At 46.8% G+C, this 18,737-nt stretch overlaps 1 protein-coding gene across 1 annotated transcript; it reads left to right on the top strand.

Moving 5' to 3' along the window:
- The first annotated feature begins 4,784 nt into the window (after window positions 1-4,784).
- Window positions 4,785-6,587, top strand: HNRNPA0 (heterogeneous nuclear ribonucleoprotein A0). The gene has a single exon (XM_084268526.1). The coding sequence runs from the start codon at window positions 5,109-5,111 to the stop codon at window positions 6,042-6,044; it is 936 nt and encodes a 311-aa protein (XP_084124652.1). The 5' UTR covers window positions 4,785-5,108; the 3' UTR covers window positions 6,045-6,587.
- The last annotated feature ends 12,150 nt before the right edge of the window (window positions 6,588-18,737 follow it).

The following is an 18,737-nucleotide window of genomic DNA, read 5'->3' as shown; positions in this document are numbered from 1 at the left end:
TATCACTTTTAAGAAGTTCTTCACACTTACAGTTAAAGCAAGAGGACAGGATGGGGAATTTCATTTATGGTATCTTCCTGTGAACTGCAAAGTTCCTCCCTGCCTGGGGTGTTGCTTGGGTCAGAGTCAGGCTTCTAACATCTAGCAATACCTCTGCAATGGTTGGGTTAAAAATCCGTGCCTGAATGTGCATGGATCTCTAAGTGATCTGGGAAATGGTGACTGAATCCCCTCTGCTCCCAACTGTTTCCACCTATGCCCATTCCCATTTTAGAAAATCAGGATGAAATTTGTCTATAGCCAGATGATGTGATGGAATCCCATAGGTTTCAGAATGCTTTGCCTCTGCTGCAAGGTAAAACTAGACTGAAATCTGGAGGACTGCACTATACTAACAAGCATACCTAGGCTCATAAAAAGCCGCTTGATACACTTAAAAAAGAACCAGTACCTGTTGACTGTGGAAGCCAACCACAGGGGTATAAGATAGATTAAAGAGGTTGAAAGAAATTAAAAGGTTATGACTTTGTGTTTATATGAGGGTTTAGATAATCAAAATGTTTATAGCTTGTAAGAGCTACTTCTGATTTCCCAAAGTCCTTTTACTGGCCCTGATGCTCTTTTCCAAACATCAGTATTCCTTTTCTATCTTAGAAGTTTGGATCCTTTAAACAATATGGGAGAAGGATGTTTCTTCAGTGACAAAGCATGCTGTAAAGACTTCCTTAACGATGTCTTTCGTGTCAGCTTTATAAATTCTTCATTCATGTATTCTTCAGAAGAATGTATGGTAAGAAATAAGCCCAGTGCTGGACAGAGAGGCTGTAAATGCCTCTGCTCTACAATCTCTTAAGCAGGGATGCCCTCCTGTGGGCTCACAGCACTGTGCTTTCTACTACAATAACGAATGGCTTATCCATGAAAGCAATGTGCTTCTCCTCCTAATATTCCAAAATATCCATGAAGACATTTAACATGGTACATCATTTGGGCAGTGCCTCTGGTTTAAGAAAAGCATTTTCTTTAGGTGATGGTACAGGTGGAGCTTTTACCTGTGTTAGAAACTTAAACTGCCTATACAATTAATTGTTGTACATTGGGTTGTTATCAGAATTGAAACAGTTTAGTGCTGTGGCTGCCCTGTCAGGAGGGGAAAAGTATGTATTTCTTTTTACGTAGTGTTTGCCTTTTAAACACATAGGATGATGTTATGCATTTACCCATAGAGAGTTTGAAGTAATGGGGAAAAAAAGTGGGGAAACTGCTGTTTTTGAGAGCTGTCTCTTTCAGCAGAGCCATCCCCTCTCACATGCATGGCGTGAGCCTTGTTCTTTGGCCACGGTGGTACCTGTGCACCTCATGTTTGCAGTGGCTGATGTAGCTAGAGGGAAGCAGCACATTTTGGGAGCATGTAAAGGCACGTGGTACATGGGAATGTAAATAACTGATGAGGTGACTGGGTGCCTTGCCAGGCGTGACTGCCATGGGGGTTGGAAAGGTCTCAGTCTGCAGGGTGGCTCAGATAACCTGGGAGGTATGAAAGTCCCTGGGATGTGCAGAAAAAAAGGATGTTTAGCAGTCTACGACAGCCTGAACCTGGCCACATGGGGAATGAGCTCTGAGACGTGATCTTGAGTGAATAAATGATCTGAGTGGGGCCACTCATGGCAGCTGGAAAAGGGCAGTGGGCAGGACAGTGGGTCAGGTGCTGTTTGGCTTTTCTGTTACTTCAGGAGACATCTCTGCCTGCAAGAGATGGGTATATATAGTTTAGCAGTGTCTTCCTTCCATTAATCAACCAGTCAAGTGCAAATGAAGAGGAAGCAGCTGGGCTACACTTGTGTCAGGAGCTGGTTTTACCTGCTGGCTTGCTCCCATCTCAAAGACCCTCATCCCCTGCTGCTGCTGAAGGAAGCAGTGCCTTCTTTCTTTGATCTCTTCCTTGGCCTACTTGGCTGTCTCACTTTCAGGAAGAGAAAGTGAGCCATCAACAACCCTCCTGTTCGCTCTGTTACCCGTTGAGGTCATAATTAGCTCCTCTTCATTTTTATTCCTCTTTGCTGTACATTATTAAGGGTCTATAAAAATCTCATGGGGTTTTTTCTACATGAAGCAGATATGAATTTATCTTGGGAAGGGCCCTGCAGTTTTTACAATAAGTGGTAAGCAAAATACATTGCTGTGTTTCCTGTAATTGTGTGGAGCTCGCAGGCGGCCTCTGGGAAGAAGCTTTTCTTTTTAAATAGAGTGGGATATATTTGTTTATTTTAAACCCACAAGTATTTCAGTGACATTAGGGGCATGTTCTCTTCTGTAAAACTAGGTAAAATGATGGTGTCTGTTCATGCATGGAGGTAAATGAATCTAAACATGTCACATCATACGTGGTTGTCAAACACAGGCATTTAACATTCCTGCCACATTAATAAGTTACTATTAATGGACCTTGCCATAACAGAAAAGAAAATACAATTTAGGAAAAAATAGGATTGCTATATTGCAAACATTAATTCTACTGGTTAATGATAATCACAGCCTTTGAGACAAAGCATGGAAACCCAGCCTGCTGACAGAAATGAGGTGATAATTTTCCTAGCTGGGTTAATCTCCGGAGCTGACACCATCCGCAGAGATGTGAGGAAGAGTCAGTTTATTTTGTGCTGAAACATTCCGACTCTCTGGACTTCATCTGGAACTACAAGTAACTCGCCTTCCAGCCCAGCCAATGTTACATTTGTACCTGCCAGTCTCCAGTGGGACATTTCCACAGCAGCAGCTCAAAAACAGGGGGGGTGATGCAATTCTGCCTCCTTACAGCACTCATGGGATCGCACAACAAGCTGTTTCAGAGAGCTGAGGTGACTGAAACTAAGTCCTTTATCACAATAAAATTATTCTTGGCTGACTCAGTTTGCCTTAAATGGATCGCCTCAGGTTTGTATGAGTGTCAGGGCTGGCACAGGGAAGGTGGGACCACATGGCTGCAGGGCTGGAGCACGTGTCATGTGAGTAGAGCCCACGTATATACATCGGTATATACATTTACTTAACAGAGGAAGAGTGGGTTGAGTACTGTATATACAGGTGCCTTAATGCTTTGTGAGCTTTTGAGCTTTGCCCTCACTTTTAGTATATGCCATGGTTGTTTTTTTCAAAGACCGTCTCAATGTCTAACCTGAAACTTCTATCTCCTTGGGGAAACAATGAGCAAAGGAAGGTGCTCCCCAGAAAAGCTGTGACATTGCCTTCACCAAAACCTTAAAGGAGGTTGTAGAGAGGTGGAAGATGGTCTCTTCAGCAAGTGGACTAGGGGAAATGGCCTCAAGCTGCCAGGGCAGGTTCAGATTAGATGTTAGGAGAAAATTCTAAACTGAAAGTGTTGTCACGATGTGGCACAGGCTGCCCAGGGAGCGGGTTGAGTCACCATCCCTGGACATGTTTAAAAAAAGGGTAGATGAGGTACTTAGGGATCTGGTTTAGCATAGGACAGGAACGGTTGGACTTGATGATCTTAAAGGTCTTTTCCAACCTTGTGATTCTGTGAAACTTTTCGAAACAGAGGAGACAAACCTCTGTGAGAAGTAAGTTAAATCAAGTTTCAGAAACTCTGGTCGCAGGTGTTGCTGTGCCTAGTGAAATGCAAGTGGCCTTTTCACATTCAGGGAAAGAAAATTTCACCACAGGTGAAAGAAAATTCAGGTGAAAGGTCCAAGATAGTTCCCAACATAAACCCCAGTGGGTGTCAGCCTTCCAGCTGACAGTGTTTAGAGAACTATCAAAACAATGAAAAAAAGGAAATACATCTAAATAAATCTCACTCTTAGTCATTTCATGGGGCTGGCACGCCCTGCTTATCTCTCTTAGCTTTAAAAAGGAGGTATTTAATTAAGAAGAGATTCGCGGGTGGGGAGGGGAAGAAACCGGGAAACGGGTGAGGAAACTAACAGGAAAACGAGCGGGAAGAGGTCCGGCAGCAGACCGGGTAGCCGGGAGCGCGCTGGAGAAGCGGGAACGGGGACAGGTGAGGGAACAAACACCATCCGAGTCGGAAGGGGGGAAGGAGAGGACCCAGGCGCAACGAAACGAAGAGCTGCCCGCCGGGAATACACAGTCCGCGTTGCCGCGAAGGGCGAGCGAGCTGAAGGAAGCGAAGGCGCCTGGCTGGGGGTGCAGGGGGAGGCTGGCTGAATCGAAGAGAAGAACGCATAACCACACCGCAGCCCCCCTCCCTACCGTCAGGGACCCGCCTGAGGGACTCGGTCCTCAGTCTGGTCCCTGACGAGAGGAGGGGGGGGCACGCGGCGCGTCCGCCTAACGGTCAGTGTTTCAAACGCTCCCGCGCGACCCTCCGCTCGCTGCCCCCGCCCGCAGGGCGGAGCCGCCCAGGAGAAAGCGCGCGGCCGGGCCGGAGGATGCCCATTGGCTCACGTCCGCGAGCTTGCCGCATCGGCGTGGGTCCCGGGCCCTCCCCTTTCTTTCGGCTCGCTCAGAGGATGAGCCGCACCGCCGGCCGTTACAGCGCCAGCTGATTGGCTGTCCGCCGCGCCTGTCACCGCCGAACTCCGGGCCCTTTGCCGGCGCGCGGAGGAGGTCGCGCCCTGTGATTAGTCGTCCCGCTCGTCGATCGCGGTCGGAGCCCCGCCCCGAAAGGTGAGTCGCGGGCGTCGCCGGAGGCGCGCTCCCATTGGCTGAGGCGGTGCGGGGGGGCGTGCGCGGCGGTGGCCGGGTTGGCGGGCGGGGCTCCCAGAGTCCCCTTTGTGTGGGCACCAGTCGCCGGCCGAGCTCTGAAGAAGTAGCAGCCGCCATTTTGTGCGTGCTTGTGTTTTCCCCCACCCCCTCCCCTCACCCCCCCTTTCCGCGGGAGCGGCGGCAGCCGGGACGCCCCGTCTCTTCTGCTGGTCAGGTGAGGCGAAGCGAAGGCGTTGGGCCAGGCCGAGGGAATCATCGCCGACGGCTGCCGCAGCCGTGAGGTCGCGCTGTTCGCAGCGAGCGAGGGGGAAAGAAGCGGCAGGACGGAGCAGGAGGGGAAAAATCCTACGGAGCTGCCCCCCAACGGGAGGAGGAGTCTCGGCGCCAGGCCCAGGCGCAGCCCCGGCACCGGCGGCAGCATGGAGAACTCGCAGCTATGCAAGCTGTTCATCGGCGGCCTGAACGTGCAGACGACGGAGGCCGGGCTGCGGGAGCACTTCGCGGCCTACGGTACCCTCACCGACTGCGTGGTCGTGCTCAACCCCCAGACGAAACGCTCCCGCTGCTTCGGCTTCGTCACCTACTCGGCGGTGGAGGAGGCCGATGCCGCCATGGCCGCCTCCCCCCACGCCGTGGACGGGAACGCGGTGGAGCTGAAGCGGGCCGTGTCCCGGGAGGACTCGGCCAAACCGGGGGCCCACGCTAAAGTGAAGAAGCTCTTTGTGGGCGGCCTCAAAGGGGACGTAGGCGAAGGGGACCTGGTGCAGCACTTCAGCCAGTTCGGCCCAGTGGAGAAGGCCGAGATCATCGCCGACAAACAGAGCGGGAAAAAGCGCGGCTTCGGCTTCGTCTATTTCCAGAACCACGACGCCGCCGACAAGGCGGCCGTGGTCAAGTTCCACCCGATCCAGGGCCACCGCGTGGAGGTCAAGAAGGCCGTGCCCAAGGAGGACATCCAGTCAGGCGGGGGAGGTGGCGGCTCTTCCAGGCCCTCCCGGGGAGGCAGAGGAGGAGGAAGGGGTCGGGGCGGCGGCGGATCCGGCAACCGGGATCACAACGGCCTTTCCAAAGGAGGCGGCGGTTACAATAGCTACGGCGGCTACGGTGGAGGAGGTGGCGGCGGTTACGGCTCCTACGGAGGCGGCTCCTACGGAGGTGGCGGCGGAGGGGGAGGCGGCGACTACGGCAACGGGTACGGCGGGTTCGGCAGCTACAGCCAGCATCAGTCCTCCTACGGCCCTATGAAGAGCGGCGGAGGAGGTGGAGGAGGGGGCGGCAACTGGGGGGGCCGCAGTAACAGTGGACCGTACAGAGGAGGCTATGGTGGGGGAGGCTATGGGGGCGGCTCTTTCTGAGCTGGAGCGCCCAAACCCATCGGGGGTGGCGTGGAGAGCCCTCCCTTTGATACGGGGCAGCTTCTAAATGGTTTCGCCCCTCGCTCGCCGAAGGGCAGCTCCTTTTAAATGCCTCCCTGCTGTGGGAGCAGCTCCTAAATGCCCCCTGCGGGTCGCCTCTGCTGCCTGTGCCACTTCTTTCTCTCTGAAGATGGACTGGGCCCCACATACACATACTTTGTGTTACAGTCATTGATGGACTCTATTTTTTTATTATTACTTGGACCTTGGTCGTTTTTATACTAGCAACGAAAAATGTCTTGTTTTAATTTGTTTTATTGGGGGTACGGGGTGGGAAGCATCTTGCTGATCTGGAGTAAAAACTGGGGAGGGCTATGGGGGAATTTCCTTTGTTGTAAGGACTCGATACCTGGCTACTACATTTTTTTCTACAAAATCTACTCGGATCCCATGACTGAAAGTAACGTTTCTGTAAAGGAAGAAAAAAAAAAATCGTTTTTACGTTTTTTATTTTTTAAATAAATCATTGTGTTCATTGACCTATAGATGTCTAATTTTTTTTCCTAGGATGCATTCCGTACGGTTTTAAGGCTTTTCTAGGTTCGAAGCAAGCGTTCCTCTGCTTTAAAATCTCTGCGTACTTAAGAGTAAATATTTTATTGCCAGTAAAGGTCCTAACTGACTTTTTTTGCTACCCCCCCTTGTGGATTTATTGGTTTTCAAACACTCGACAGAGAAATTTTTGAAAGAACGAACCCGTGGATGTGGTCTGGTTTTTAAATACTCGTTCTCACTTAACGCAGTTTGTGTGCATCCACCATCTTGTACGAGGCAGTTTGATGTGCTGACATGGTTGGTCAATTTTTTCTATAGGACTTTTCCATCAGAGTATGTACTGTGTAGTTCTGAAGAAGTAGTTTGTGTTAAGCATGTGCTTCATTCATATAAAATGTTCAGAATTTCCGATTGCTTAGTTTCAAGTCCTCTTCTCGGTTTGGCTGTGTATGATTCCTTCCAGGAAAGGGTCGCTATTTATCCCTTCTATTAAACGCGTACTTGTTTTCATAGTACCGGGTTAACAGACTTTCCGCTCTGAACTATTGTCCTTCGTTAAAGTTCCCCGAGAATCTCTCGCAGCACCATCTACCGACAGGATGGCAGCCCCCTTGCTGCAGGCTTCGTTACAGCAGGAGTAAAATTCCTTTGCTAACAATTGTTCTAGACTTTTGAAAGTTACTCTGTGCCACTTGATGACTGGTGTAGTGTGCGATGACATCTGCATGTGAATAAAGATGGGCTCCGTGAGTATTGACTGGAAGAAAAGAGAAAAGGCTTTGCAATGCCCACCAAAGCACACATTCTTCTTTTTAAATAATAATTATGATTGCCCATATTTCAAAAAGTGATAATTTCAACTATGTGGGCAAAGTGCTATGATAAATGAGCCAGCTGAGTGTACCAGTAACATAGGTGCCAGTTGTAAAGCAAAAAATATCTGTGTGGTCTGCTTGATTAACAAATGTACATTTGTAGCCCTTTCACGCAATAGAATTAAAGTTTGTTGTTTATTAAAAAGTATAATGTTCTAGGGGAAAACTGCCTTCCTGCATAGAAATATAGAATAGCAACGTTTATGGGTTTATGGATATCAAATAAAGATTTGAATTCCTTATATACTTGAGTGAGAGTATGTATGACACGGGGCATGAATTTAAGGAGTATGAAGCTACTTTGACTTAAGTTTCCAAGCTCTTAGAGTCTAATGCTGATGCTTTATGGGACTGCATGTTAAAAGCTGATTCTTGCTCTGCTCCAGGCGTAGGCATGTAATTCCCACTGGTTCCAGTGGGAAGTAACCCTCTAGGGCATTGTGCTTCTGGGCTTGAAGGTATTGCCAGTTTTTGATACCAGTCGCGTCTGATGTTGATTTTAGTTGAAATAAGTCTTTTTGTTGCTATTAGATGTAAAACTTGCATCAACTTTAGTCACCTGTGTAAGCTTAAATAACCAGGGCAACCTTTTTGTATCATCAGGATTTAAGCCAAGAACTGAGTTTCCTCTTGATTGTGATAATTTCTGGTTCTTACAGTGAAACTGATTCTCTTTGGCTTAGTTTATTTATAAATAGCTTCCGAGTAACTTGCTGTTTGCAATTGCAATTTTATCTTGAAAGCTCATTAGCCTTTGTTGTGAACCAGCATCACTGACAGGTGGTTGAAAGTGCGAGTCATTTTGGAGAAGGATTTGTGAACCACTGCAAGTACCAGCTCTTGTTGCTGGATGGCTTCAGGTGGTTGATTTCAGTTCACTGGGTTTAAAATGTTTTTCCTTTGTGTTGGACAGTCATCCTCAAACTTCACTTGAAGCTTTTTGTAGCTGAGAAAAACTACTGAGTTCTAGGCCTGGAGTTGTTTGGGCATGTGATGTAGCCCTTTGCAGTGGCACCTTGTCAAGGGATGTGGCTTGTGATTTGACTCAGGAAGGTAAAGATTTGTGCACCAGCTCTTGCTTTATGGTGTTTTCACGTCTGTGCTGTCATAGAATATGCTGATCCTATAAACAAGTAGGTTTTTTAAAAGGTGACTTCATGTGTGAAATCAAGACTGTTTTGCCAAGCTCTAGGTTGATTTTGAGAACTGTTGTACTGACTTGTGCTGTTTGATTATCTGTACAACAAAAGTTCTGTAGGACTAAGATCTTACAGAATAAAAAGTAGATCCTGGAAATTGCACATATATTAGGGACTGTGCAACCTAATTGCTCTTTCAAAATATTATAATCTGTTTTAGTTGTATTCGGTGGGGAGCATCTGGAGTAGGTGGGACTTGCTCAGCTCTGACCTCTTGTCTCTTGGGAGCAAGAACTTCAGTGTGACAATGCAGGTAATGTGCCAGAGGCTTGTGTAAGCACTTGTCTAATAAGGGGTGGTAATGCTAGCACGTGCTGTGGGATAGAGAGAGATGCAGGTCTGTGTTGGATAGTATTAAAGGCACAGTGACTTAAACTCTTGTTTGAATATAAATCTGTTTCTAGTACAGGTCCTAGACAGAAGAGAGGTGTTGCTAAATTTTGCATGTGTGTTCAGTAGTTTTCTGACCCTGGGTGTATTTGCTTAGAGGTGCACAGGAGGAGAACTGAGGCAAAATGAAACATGTAGCTGGCATGTAAATAAAGAAATAAAGACTGCACAGTGGCTCTGGGATGGTCACAGGTAGAAATAAAGTAACTTTTGTTTGCTGATCTGTAGTTTGTAGTTGAGTTGTGAAATGTAGGTGTCTGAAACGATTTCAGTAATCAAGTGGCTTTCTGTTCAGGTACAAATGCTGGATTTTGTTGTTTTCACCTGTGAGAAATAGAAAGTGAGAGCAATTAATTAACTCTAAGCATTTAAAGAAAAACTGCAGTTAAAACAGTTACTGGTTTTTGTAGTCTGCACAAAGAAAGAATTTTCCCAAAAGCAAAGCCTTTCAGAGGCTGTGGTATCAACGTGTCTTCTGATGTGTGCACAGTTTTTTTCATAGTAAGGAGTATGCATGTCTGCTCTATGATTTGTTCTGTGTCTCCTGTGACTTTCCAATTTCATTTGGCTCATACAATTAGCCTGACATACACTTTTGCAATACCAATGACTCCCTCATTCAAAAGAAACAGCCTGAACACCTGTATACAGAATGAATGGATGCTTGTCCAAATCCAGTTTTGTCTGTTTTAGGTGATGAAAAAGTTGTTCAGAAGAGCAGTAGCAGCTGAAACACTTCCATCACAATAAATCTCTGTGGGTCACTGTGGTACAGCTGTGGCAGACTTGGGAAATGAAAGCTGTGCCTTGCCCCACAGGCTCCTGTAGCGTACTTTGCTGGGCAGCCTTTACCCTCCAGAATTGAGGCTTTTGGGTCTGCCTTGTGCCAAGTAGTTCCAGGTGGTGCAGGTGCTCTTGGACCCCCAGCTCTGCTTACAGGAGGGCAGACCTGCTGGGAGGGCAGCGGTTTGCACAGCGGGGCACTGATGGGGGATGTGCTTGGGTCGGATGTTTTGTCTGTACATGCTTAACTGCCTCTGTTTTAGCTTCACTGGTTAAAATTGTAATTTAAGGTTCTAAGATGCTTTATGGTGTTCTTCCCCCTCCCCCAACTGAGATCCCTTCAGCAAGGCAAATTTTGCTTTGATTTAGCATTGAAAGACCTAAGTGGATAGGTCAGAACACTGGTTTATTATCCCTCTCTGTCAGCTGATACTATTGTCGAAAGATAATGGCATTCCTGGTGCTGCTGAAAAGGGTCTGAGCCTGAGTGGTGCCGAGGACCCCAGCCTCCCATTCAGAGCTGAAAATAGGGCAGCTTCTTTTATCTACATACCTCAGAATGGTCGTTCTAAAATGCAAAAGCCTGGTTTAAGTTGTTTGTTAATCTCTAAAACTTAAGGACACCCATATGTTATGCACTCTGTAAGCAGAAACATGGTACCTCTTGTGAGAATGGGATTTTGCTCCTGCAGTCTGTGAGGTCGTTGCTTTTCTAATAGAAAGTAGTTTTATCCAAGCCTTGTAACAAGCATTCTTGTCCTGCAGTAGCTATTAGGGATTAATTTTTATCATGTAATCGAGAATTTATACCACATTTACCTGGTAAATGTTGTTATGGACCCCTGCTTTCTAAGCTATTTAATTAGGAAGAAGGCATTTCTGATGCATTTTTCAAACCATGTGGCTGTGTATAACACCTTGGATTAGTATCAGATGATTGAAAGCATAACTCCCAAAATGTCAAGTACCTCACCAGAGGTGTAGTTTGCAACCAGCAGGCTATTTAATATTTTGTTCATTCTGTGTTCTGGTATATGATGAGTTTTCTGCTTGTTGTTTTTGCATTTCTTAAATGAATAAAACAATCCCTTGAAAACGTACTCCATGAAGGAAGCACATTCTAAGGAGTTTTGAGCCAGCCTGAGCAAGTGATGGGCTTTTTTTTTAGGTCTCCTGTTGAAGTACTGCTATTCTGTTACTTCTGGTCTGTGTATTTGCACACGCAGAGGTGTAACCTCTACTCCGACCTACCTTTAATGAGTGTTTATTTGTGCTGTAATGGAAGTACTACTATTGACAGGTGTCTGATGTGTATTTCTTACAACAGGATGGGAGGGTTTTCGCTGTATAACTTTACCTGTCATTTTATCTGTATACTAGGACTTGTGAAGGGACTAGTGGCGTTGGGATGCTCAATTTCTGGGGCAAAATATAGTCACTTTTGAACTGATAGCTCTTGTTCATGTGGTTCTAAGAGTGTTTCAATCCTGTCTAGGATCCCCTTACAAATGTCTAACCCATTTTGTAGGGAGCACTGACAGCAAAGGCTGTAAAGCTGAACGTTCTTCAGATTCTTTGTTTTTCTTATCTTTGCTCCATAGACTAAGCAGTTAAAAAGATGGAATGCTTCCGATGTAGTCTATAGAAGGAAAAAAAACCCCAACAGCCAAAAAACCCACAGCATAAAAAAATTCAAGTGCTGTTCTCTGTCCTTGGTTCAGCCTATGCCAGCAGGAATCCTAAACTAAAAGTTGCAACAGCAGTTTAAGTGCTTTCCTCAGTGTTGCTGATCTTGGTCTAACTTTTTTCTGGGAGTCTTAGGCTAAGCTGTAGCATTGCCTATTGCTGTTACAGACGGTGTCAAGCTTAGAGTGCTGGCTATTCTCAGATTGTCAGCCATCCAAGTAACCAAAGCTCCTTAACTTTGAAAACTAGATGTCAAGCCCAGTCAGACTAATAATGCCATCTGTCCAAGGCATCTGGATATTAACCCTCTTAGTCTGATGCATGCAGTTTCATTCCTGAGTGCTTTCACAAATGGAAAATACACAGACTTGGAAAGAACAGCTTCTCCTCAAATAAAATAAATTGAATTACACTGTGTAGGGCTATGTATAATTTTGATGCATATTACATTCATTAAACTGCTATAAATATCCCTTTCATGCGTAATGCAGTAAGGAATCGATGCCAGTTCAGCAAGGGATTAAATTTCTGGCTGTAAATATGTCAAGACGCACATTTGCTCACTGCCATCAGAGTACAAATTGCTGATGAACGTTGCTGAGAAATTCCTTAGAAGCGGAACGAGCTGGGGAATCTTAAAATACTTAAGTTGTTCAGAGGCTGCTTCATACCATGCAGTTGCTAATGAGTGTGTCTCAGAAGCCCAGTTCTCACAGGGAATGCTGTTTTGAACTGGAAAGCATGCAAAGCTGTGCATCTGGGAATGTGCTGTTAGTCTGTAATCTAGTTGGTATAAAAGATTAATGTAATCACGGTTTCTTCTGTACTTTCTGTAACTTCTATTGCTTTCTGTGCTTTTACAGTGGACCTTTCCTATTCTGTAAGTAATTTTGCTTTCCACAAAATCCCAGGGTGAAGGAATGTGACTCTAGGCATTGCAGGCACTAGTTGGGAAGAGGAGCAGGAGTGAGTCCCTATTTCCAGCATAGGCTTGGATTAAAGCAATGCTGGATAAAATGCAGTACTGCTTGGGGCTGGAGCTTCACGTGCTTTTGATTTGTTCTCTTTCTCTGTGGATCAATAATCTTGTTTACTGCATACTAACCCAGCTTCAGTGGGAAGCCTCCCTCTCCCAACCGCATGCTCTGATGAACAAATGACATCAGCGTGGGCAGGGCATGGCCCTGGGAGGAGGCTCAGCACACCTTGCTGTTGTATAAGAGCACAGTGCTGTCAGCTGTGTTGGGAAATAACTTATTCCTGTTTCATCTTCCAAACCTGCCCCCCCACAAAGGGATGTCTGCTGTTTTCAGACTCGCTGCCTGCTCCCTGGCTGGGTTGTGGAGTTGTGAAAGATTTCTGATGCTAAATTCCTGATTCTCTTTGTGTGGTTATCTAGTAACTTTACAGGTTTTAATAGTCTTTTAAGTTTACTGGGTAACAAATTCATCCAAAGTCCTTCACTGTGTGATTTTATTTGGGCTTGTTTAATTGTTTTCTTTCCGCCACTGCTGGAATAATGAGAGCTCAAAGGATCTCACTCCCTTTACTGGAGAGAGATCCTCTGAGTCCCGCCTGATTGCCAGCTCAGGAGATCACTTCTGGACTGCAGGATGGTTGTAGCTGTAATTGCTTATGCCTATTGCATGGGGTATTTAGCAAAGTGCATTCTACAAGAGAACTAATGCTAGCTTTCTGCTGTTATTTTCATGGAGACCTATCCTGAAAGGGAGTGGTCCCCAGGAGAACAAGGGGGTTCAAGCCTTTGCACTAAGTAACCTGGTGCTTCTTTCCCTTCAGGCCTGCCCATCCATTATTGTCTGCAATTTTAAATGTAGGCAAATTATCTTGTCTGTAATTACCTCATTTAGAAGTTGTTACTGGAGTACTTGCCCTGTACTATTTCCTGTACTTGCCCAGCACCAGCTAGAATCTGGGCTACCACTCTGTGGTTACTTTTAAAGCCTCTCTTAGACATGAGCTTGGTGATAAATCAGCACCACGTGTGTTAATGTTACCTTGGGTTTGCACGTGGCTGGTGGCAATGGGGAGCTCTTGTTTTTTGTGTACTGAGGAGTCAGCTGAGAGGGAGTTGAGAAACATCACCTTTGGAAGGAAGGTTGGGAAGGAAGAGCTGGGCTCCTTGCTAGCGCAGCTCTAGATCTAAACTTTTGCAACAAACAGGTACTGCATATTCTCTAAAGTGTGTTTTTTGTTTGTTTGGTTTTTTTTCTTCTCCCTCACAGGGCACACTTCTGTGTGGAGAGAGGATGGGAAAGCTGAGCCCTGAAAAGCACACCATGAAAGTCCATTAAGGGAACAGAAACCCGAGCTGAGCCCCTGACATACACTTCCCACTCTGAATATGCTATGGAAATTGAGCAGAAAAAGGTGTTTGCACAGAAAATACTGAGCAGGATAACAAAGGACAGTCCATTATCTGCCAGGAAGGCATGCTGCACGAGACAGCTTTTTCTGTTCAGGTAAAATAATGTGCCTGCAGAAAGAGTCTTGCCTGAATTTCTGTGTGTGACAGCTGTGCTATTTACTCATTTGTGTTAATGCTGCAGCATGTTGTGTTATGAGATGAACGTGGTGCCCTAGGACTGTTTCTTTTCCTTTTTTGCTCTTTGCAAAAGCTATGTTTAAAAAAAAAAAAAACATCAAGAGGGAGAGCAAGGCAATGAGTATACAAGGAATAACAGTAAAGGGAACTGGGGAGGCGAGATCCTGAATGAGAATAGGTTTGTTTATGCTGCTCTCTGAGTTACAGCGTACAAGTATTAATTAAGGCATAGCTTAATCATATCTTCATGAAGCATATGAGTAGTTTTCCTGTATTACAGAAGGTGGTAGTAGAAGCACTAAAGGATATATTGTAAAGACAGAGAATCACATTAAAATGAAACCTTAGCACTTAAGCAAAAAATTTTTAGGGAAAACAATTGCACGTTTTGGACCACAGCCTGAACTTTTTCTCAAGTCTGTGTGTTGAGCCTGTAGCAGGAACCGTTTGCTTCAGGAGGTGCAGAGATGGGAGTCAAAATAAGGGCCCACTGGGCAGAGGGACTTTCTGGTATTTAGGTGTCTGAAGGCCTTTGACCAGTGCCCACAACAATTGTTTTTACAGCTTTCTTCCTGAATGTTATTTCTTTCCTTTTGAGTTCTCAGTTCTAAACCATAAAATCTATCTGAAAATCTCCCAGCCAGTTTCTGATAAATACGTAATATGACTAGAGGGCAGGAAGCCTGTGCTTCTGACAGAGCTGGCTGCGGGTGACATCAATTGCTTGTGTTACAGGAAAGAGTAAGAGGAGGAGCAGGAAGAATTATTTTCAGCTGATCTGTTACTGCTGTGTAGGGAGAGCAATAGAATGGCTCATGCCCCAACAGTCACGGCCCGGGTATTATTATTATACAGCTGGGAATGTTATGATGAAACTATTGGAGTAAACCCACTATTTTTATGGGAATGATGATTTATATTAAAGATTAAACACCCCAATGTTGCTGGCCTGTGGCAGACAGGAGTGTAAGGGAGGGACATGTACCAGCAGAGGGCAACAGCTCCAGAGGCTGGAGACGCCGATGGTTTCAGCAGCATCTCTGCCTGGAGAGCAGGACCTTGTCTGGGGAGAGTGCTTGGGTGGATGCTCTACTAATCACATGCTTCGGGATGCAGTGCTTCAGCGGGAGCCTCTTGCCTCTTAAACTTCAGCTGCTAAAACACCGCTGATTCCAGCTTGGGAGAGGTGCCTACCTAGAAGGTCTCTCAGTATTTCCTTTTCATCCTTGTGGTAACTTGGATCCCCGTGAGTTGCTGTAGTAGCTAAATTTTAGCTGCTGTTTTGGTTTTGTTATGTGAAAGGCATATGGCATGCTCTGAATTCTAGCAGTGGTTGGGCAGCAGATGACCTTCAGGACTTCTCTGCCAAGGTGCCTAATGCTCTGGGTCCGTTGGGAGTTGGTGTGGTATGTGAGTACCACCTCCAAGCACCTTCAGATAGCCATGGAGATATGGACACAGCTATCTCAGCAGATTCTCCTACTGTTTTTCTTATATTAATTTCCTCAGGGCACTTTTTCTCAGAAAATGTATGATCTAAATATAGATCTAAGTGAATATTTGCTCAATTAGAATCACAGAATAATTTTAATTGAAAGGGACTTCTGGAGGTGATCTGGTTCCAACGTCCCTCAAAGCAGGACCAGCTTCAGGGTTAGATCAGATTAGTCACTCAGGTATGTATATATTTATGAATAAAGTTTTATTATTAGACAAAGATTAAAAAGGAGAGCTGCTGAAGATGGCAAATTGTTTATGGTCTGGATCTCTGACTCCTGTATACACATATACCTGTGCTGGGTCCTGGGGAGAGGGGCCCTTCCTGGCTACTCTTCAGAGAATTAAATTCTTGAAAGCACTTGGTATGTTTTACATTAAACTAGCTGCCAGACTGAGTTTTGGATCAGATTGGCAGGGGCTGGCTTTATTCCTTCCTTTCCTGGCATTTGTATTGTAGAAAGCCATTGCTGTTGGAGGGACACTGGCAATGCTTTGATCTCTGCTCTCCCCATAGCTTCTTAGAATTGAGGGCTGTTTGGTCTTTCACTGTAGATCTGAAGATTGTTACAGGAATTTGAAAAGGTTTTGGTGGGCCAAGGGATGGTTGGAGCAGTCATTCCATGGATCCTTATACTCTGAGCTCTGGCTACATAGTGGGCAGTGATTGAAGGTAGATTACATATAGGAGAAATTTAGGACTACTCAGGAATAGGAATTTTTGAAAGAGGCTAGAAAAGTTCCACCCATCAGGCATTACTTACTCCTTTTAACTCCCTGCTCCTTCAAGATCTCAATCTTTGCACTTCAAAAACACACACCAAAAAAAATTTGTCATGGGGTTGTTGTCCAGTCATGATTATTTTGCAAGGCTGCTGTAAAGATAATCTCTGATTACTGGAACTTGCCTTTGTCCCATTCCAGCAAGGGCTGTTCACTGGTTTGCTCCATCACTGGGATTTACCTTTCTGTGGGTGCTCTTGGCATTTGAAGAGTCCAGCAGTACCTGTGCCGGTGGGACAGTTAAGAAGGTACTGCTGGTTTGGTGCAGCCTAGGTGTCTGATTCCTCAGTGGACTGGAGTGAAATGTAGGGGTTTTTTAATGGACAAAGCTTAGTATTTTGTTATTGAAAAACTATGTGATGATAAAAAACACGTGGGTATTTTGCAGCAGTTTCAGGATCTGCTCTTGTATGTGGAGTTTCATGATTACAAAGAGATTTGCTCAATTGAAACAAGCTCCAGCCCTTGCTTTCTAGGTAAATTCTACTGTTTTTAGTATAGTTACATTTTCTCTGGGTTAAACGTGTCTGAGTTTTGTATGTTGTGCATCATAAGTGTAAGACTGGGCACTCAGGAAGGACTTGAGGGTCTGACAGTTTAACAGGATTCTGAAAGGAAAAATGCAGGAAATTTGCCTGAATCCTGTGTGAAGTTTGACTTCATGGCTTTATCTCTATTTCTTCTGTTTGTGGGGAGGCTGCCAGATGGTGTTTGAACAGTGGGACTCTTGACTCTCCATCTCCATGTGACTTTGATAAAGTCCTTTACCTTCCAGGTGTGCTGAGCTTTCTTATCTGAAGAATGGGGGGGATGACTAGCTGTGATTCTCACTGGGCTTTTGAAACCCTCATGTAGAAGGTGCAATAGTATCTATTCATTGCTGATATATTTAAAAAGTTGTGTGAAACTTAGGTTGGTAAGGATGAGGGTGATGTGCTTTGAGGAGAAATGTAGAAGAGTGAGGTATTTTTATTTATAAAGGAGGTGGAATAGCATCTTGCAAGAGAAATCTCTTGATACTCCTACTTCTTCCCTCTGCACGAGAACGTTTTGTGAATGAAAAAGTATTGAAGAAAGTAAGTGTTTCTCGTCTTTATTATAATTAACCTCTGGGGTCTCATTGTTGCAGAGTAAGATTGAGAAAATCTTTTCATAAATTGAGGGAGGAAAAAGTTATGCTATCCCTGTGTTTGTATCAACTGGAATAAACGTGGCAAATGGGATTTAGCCCCGTGCTTTGGGCTGAAGTAGCTCCTGCTGTGTAGCAGAACCTGCACTGCCCATGCTGCATGGCCTGATAGATTGCATGGGTGGACAGTGAGATTTTTATATATTGGGGAACTGTAGGTGAGATCCTGCTTTTTGAGGGGAGGAAGCAGGAGACACGGTGGGGCTTGGGCCCCTCTCCCCCATCAGTGGGTCTGGGCATCACTGGGCATCTCCTGCTGCCCCCTGTGTGCACTTGACCTCGTCCTGGCTGCTGGGGATTTTCAGCCGGCTACAGCTTTGCGTTAGCCTGGGCACTGCAAGGATTCGGGTGGGTACGTGCCCTCAGCTCGCTGACCGCCTTGCCCAGGGGCCAGCTCCGGAGTTTGGCAGGGACGGCACCAATGCGAGGACTGAGCTCACCGGCCGGCGGGTGGGTGGATGGAGACGAGAGGCGCTCCCCTGGGGCCGCCCGTTCTCCCCCCGCGTCCCGCTGGCCGGTGCCTTCCCGGCCGCCACCATCGCTCCCCCGGTCAGGACGGCTCCGGGCGCTCCTTTGACCTATTTTGTTCCCTGCTGCCGTAATCGGGGGCTGTGCCAGCGGCGCTAACCGGAGCCCGGGCCGGGAGGGCGCTCTCGGGGGCGGGCGGCGCGGCGGGGCCGCCCTCCACAGCTGCCGTTGCCCGGAGACGATCGCAAGCCCGTCGGGCTGTGGGGCGGGAGGGGGAAAGAAGAAGGAGGCGGCGGCGGGGGGCGGTGCGGGCTGCGGCGGCAGTCGCTGCGGCGGGGCGCGCCGGGGACGCAGCGCTCCGCTCCCGCAGGAAGCGGCCCGGGGCGGGGGCGGCCGCTCGCAGCCATGCCGGGCCCGGGGCGTTGAGCCTGCCCCGCCGCCCGCCCCGGCCCCCGCCGCGCTGCGCAATGGAGGAGGAGAGGTAGGTACCGCCGCCGAGCCTTTGTGTGTGTGTCCGCCCCGGCAACGGGGCTGGGCGGGGGGAAGCAGCTCCTGCCCCGAGGGATGCGGGATGGGGGATGCTGTTCGTCGGGGGGGGGGGATGCCGTGCCCCGGGAGCTCTCCGTGGCGGTGCGCAGGCATGCGGGACGGGATTTCCTCCCCCCTCCTCCTGGCCGCAGAAATACCTTCTGCGATGAGCGC

This window comes from Gallinula chloropus (genome assembly GCF_964237585.1).
Source record: "Gallinula chloropus genome assembly, chromosome: 10".
NCBI lineage: Eukaryota > Metazoa > Chordata > Aves > Gruiformes > Rallidae > Gallinula > Gallinula chloropus.
Note: the sequence above shows the minus strand (reverse complement) of the source record. Positions and strands in the feature narration are given on the sequence as shown.

Excerpts from the sequence above, each read along its gene's own strand:
- HNRNPA0 (XM_084268526.1), top strand. The coding sequence starts at position 5,109 with ATGGAGAACTCGCAGCTATGCAAGCTGTTCATCGGCGGCCTGAACGTG.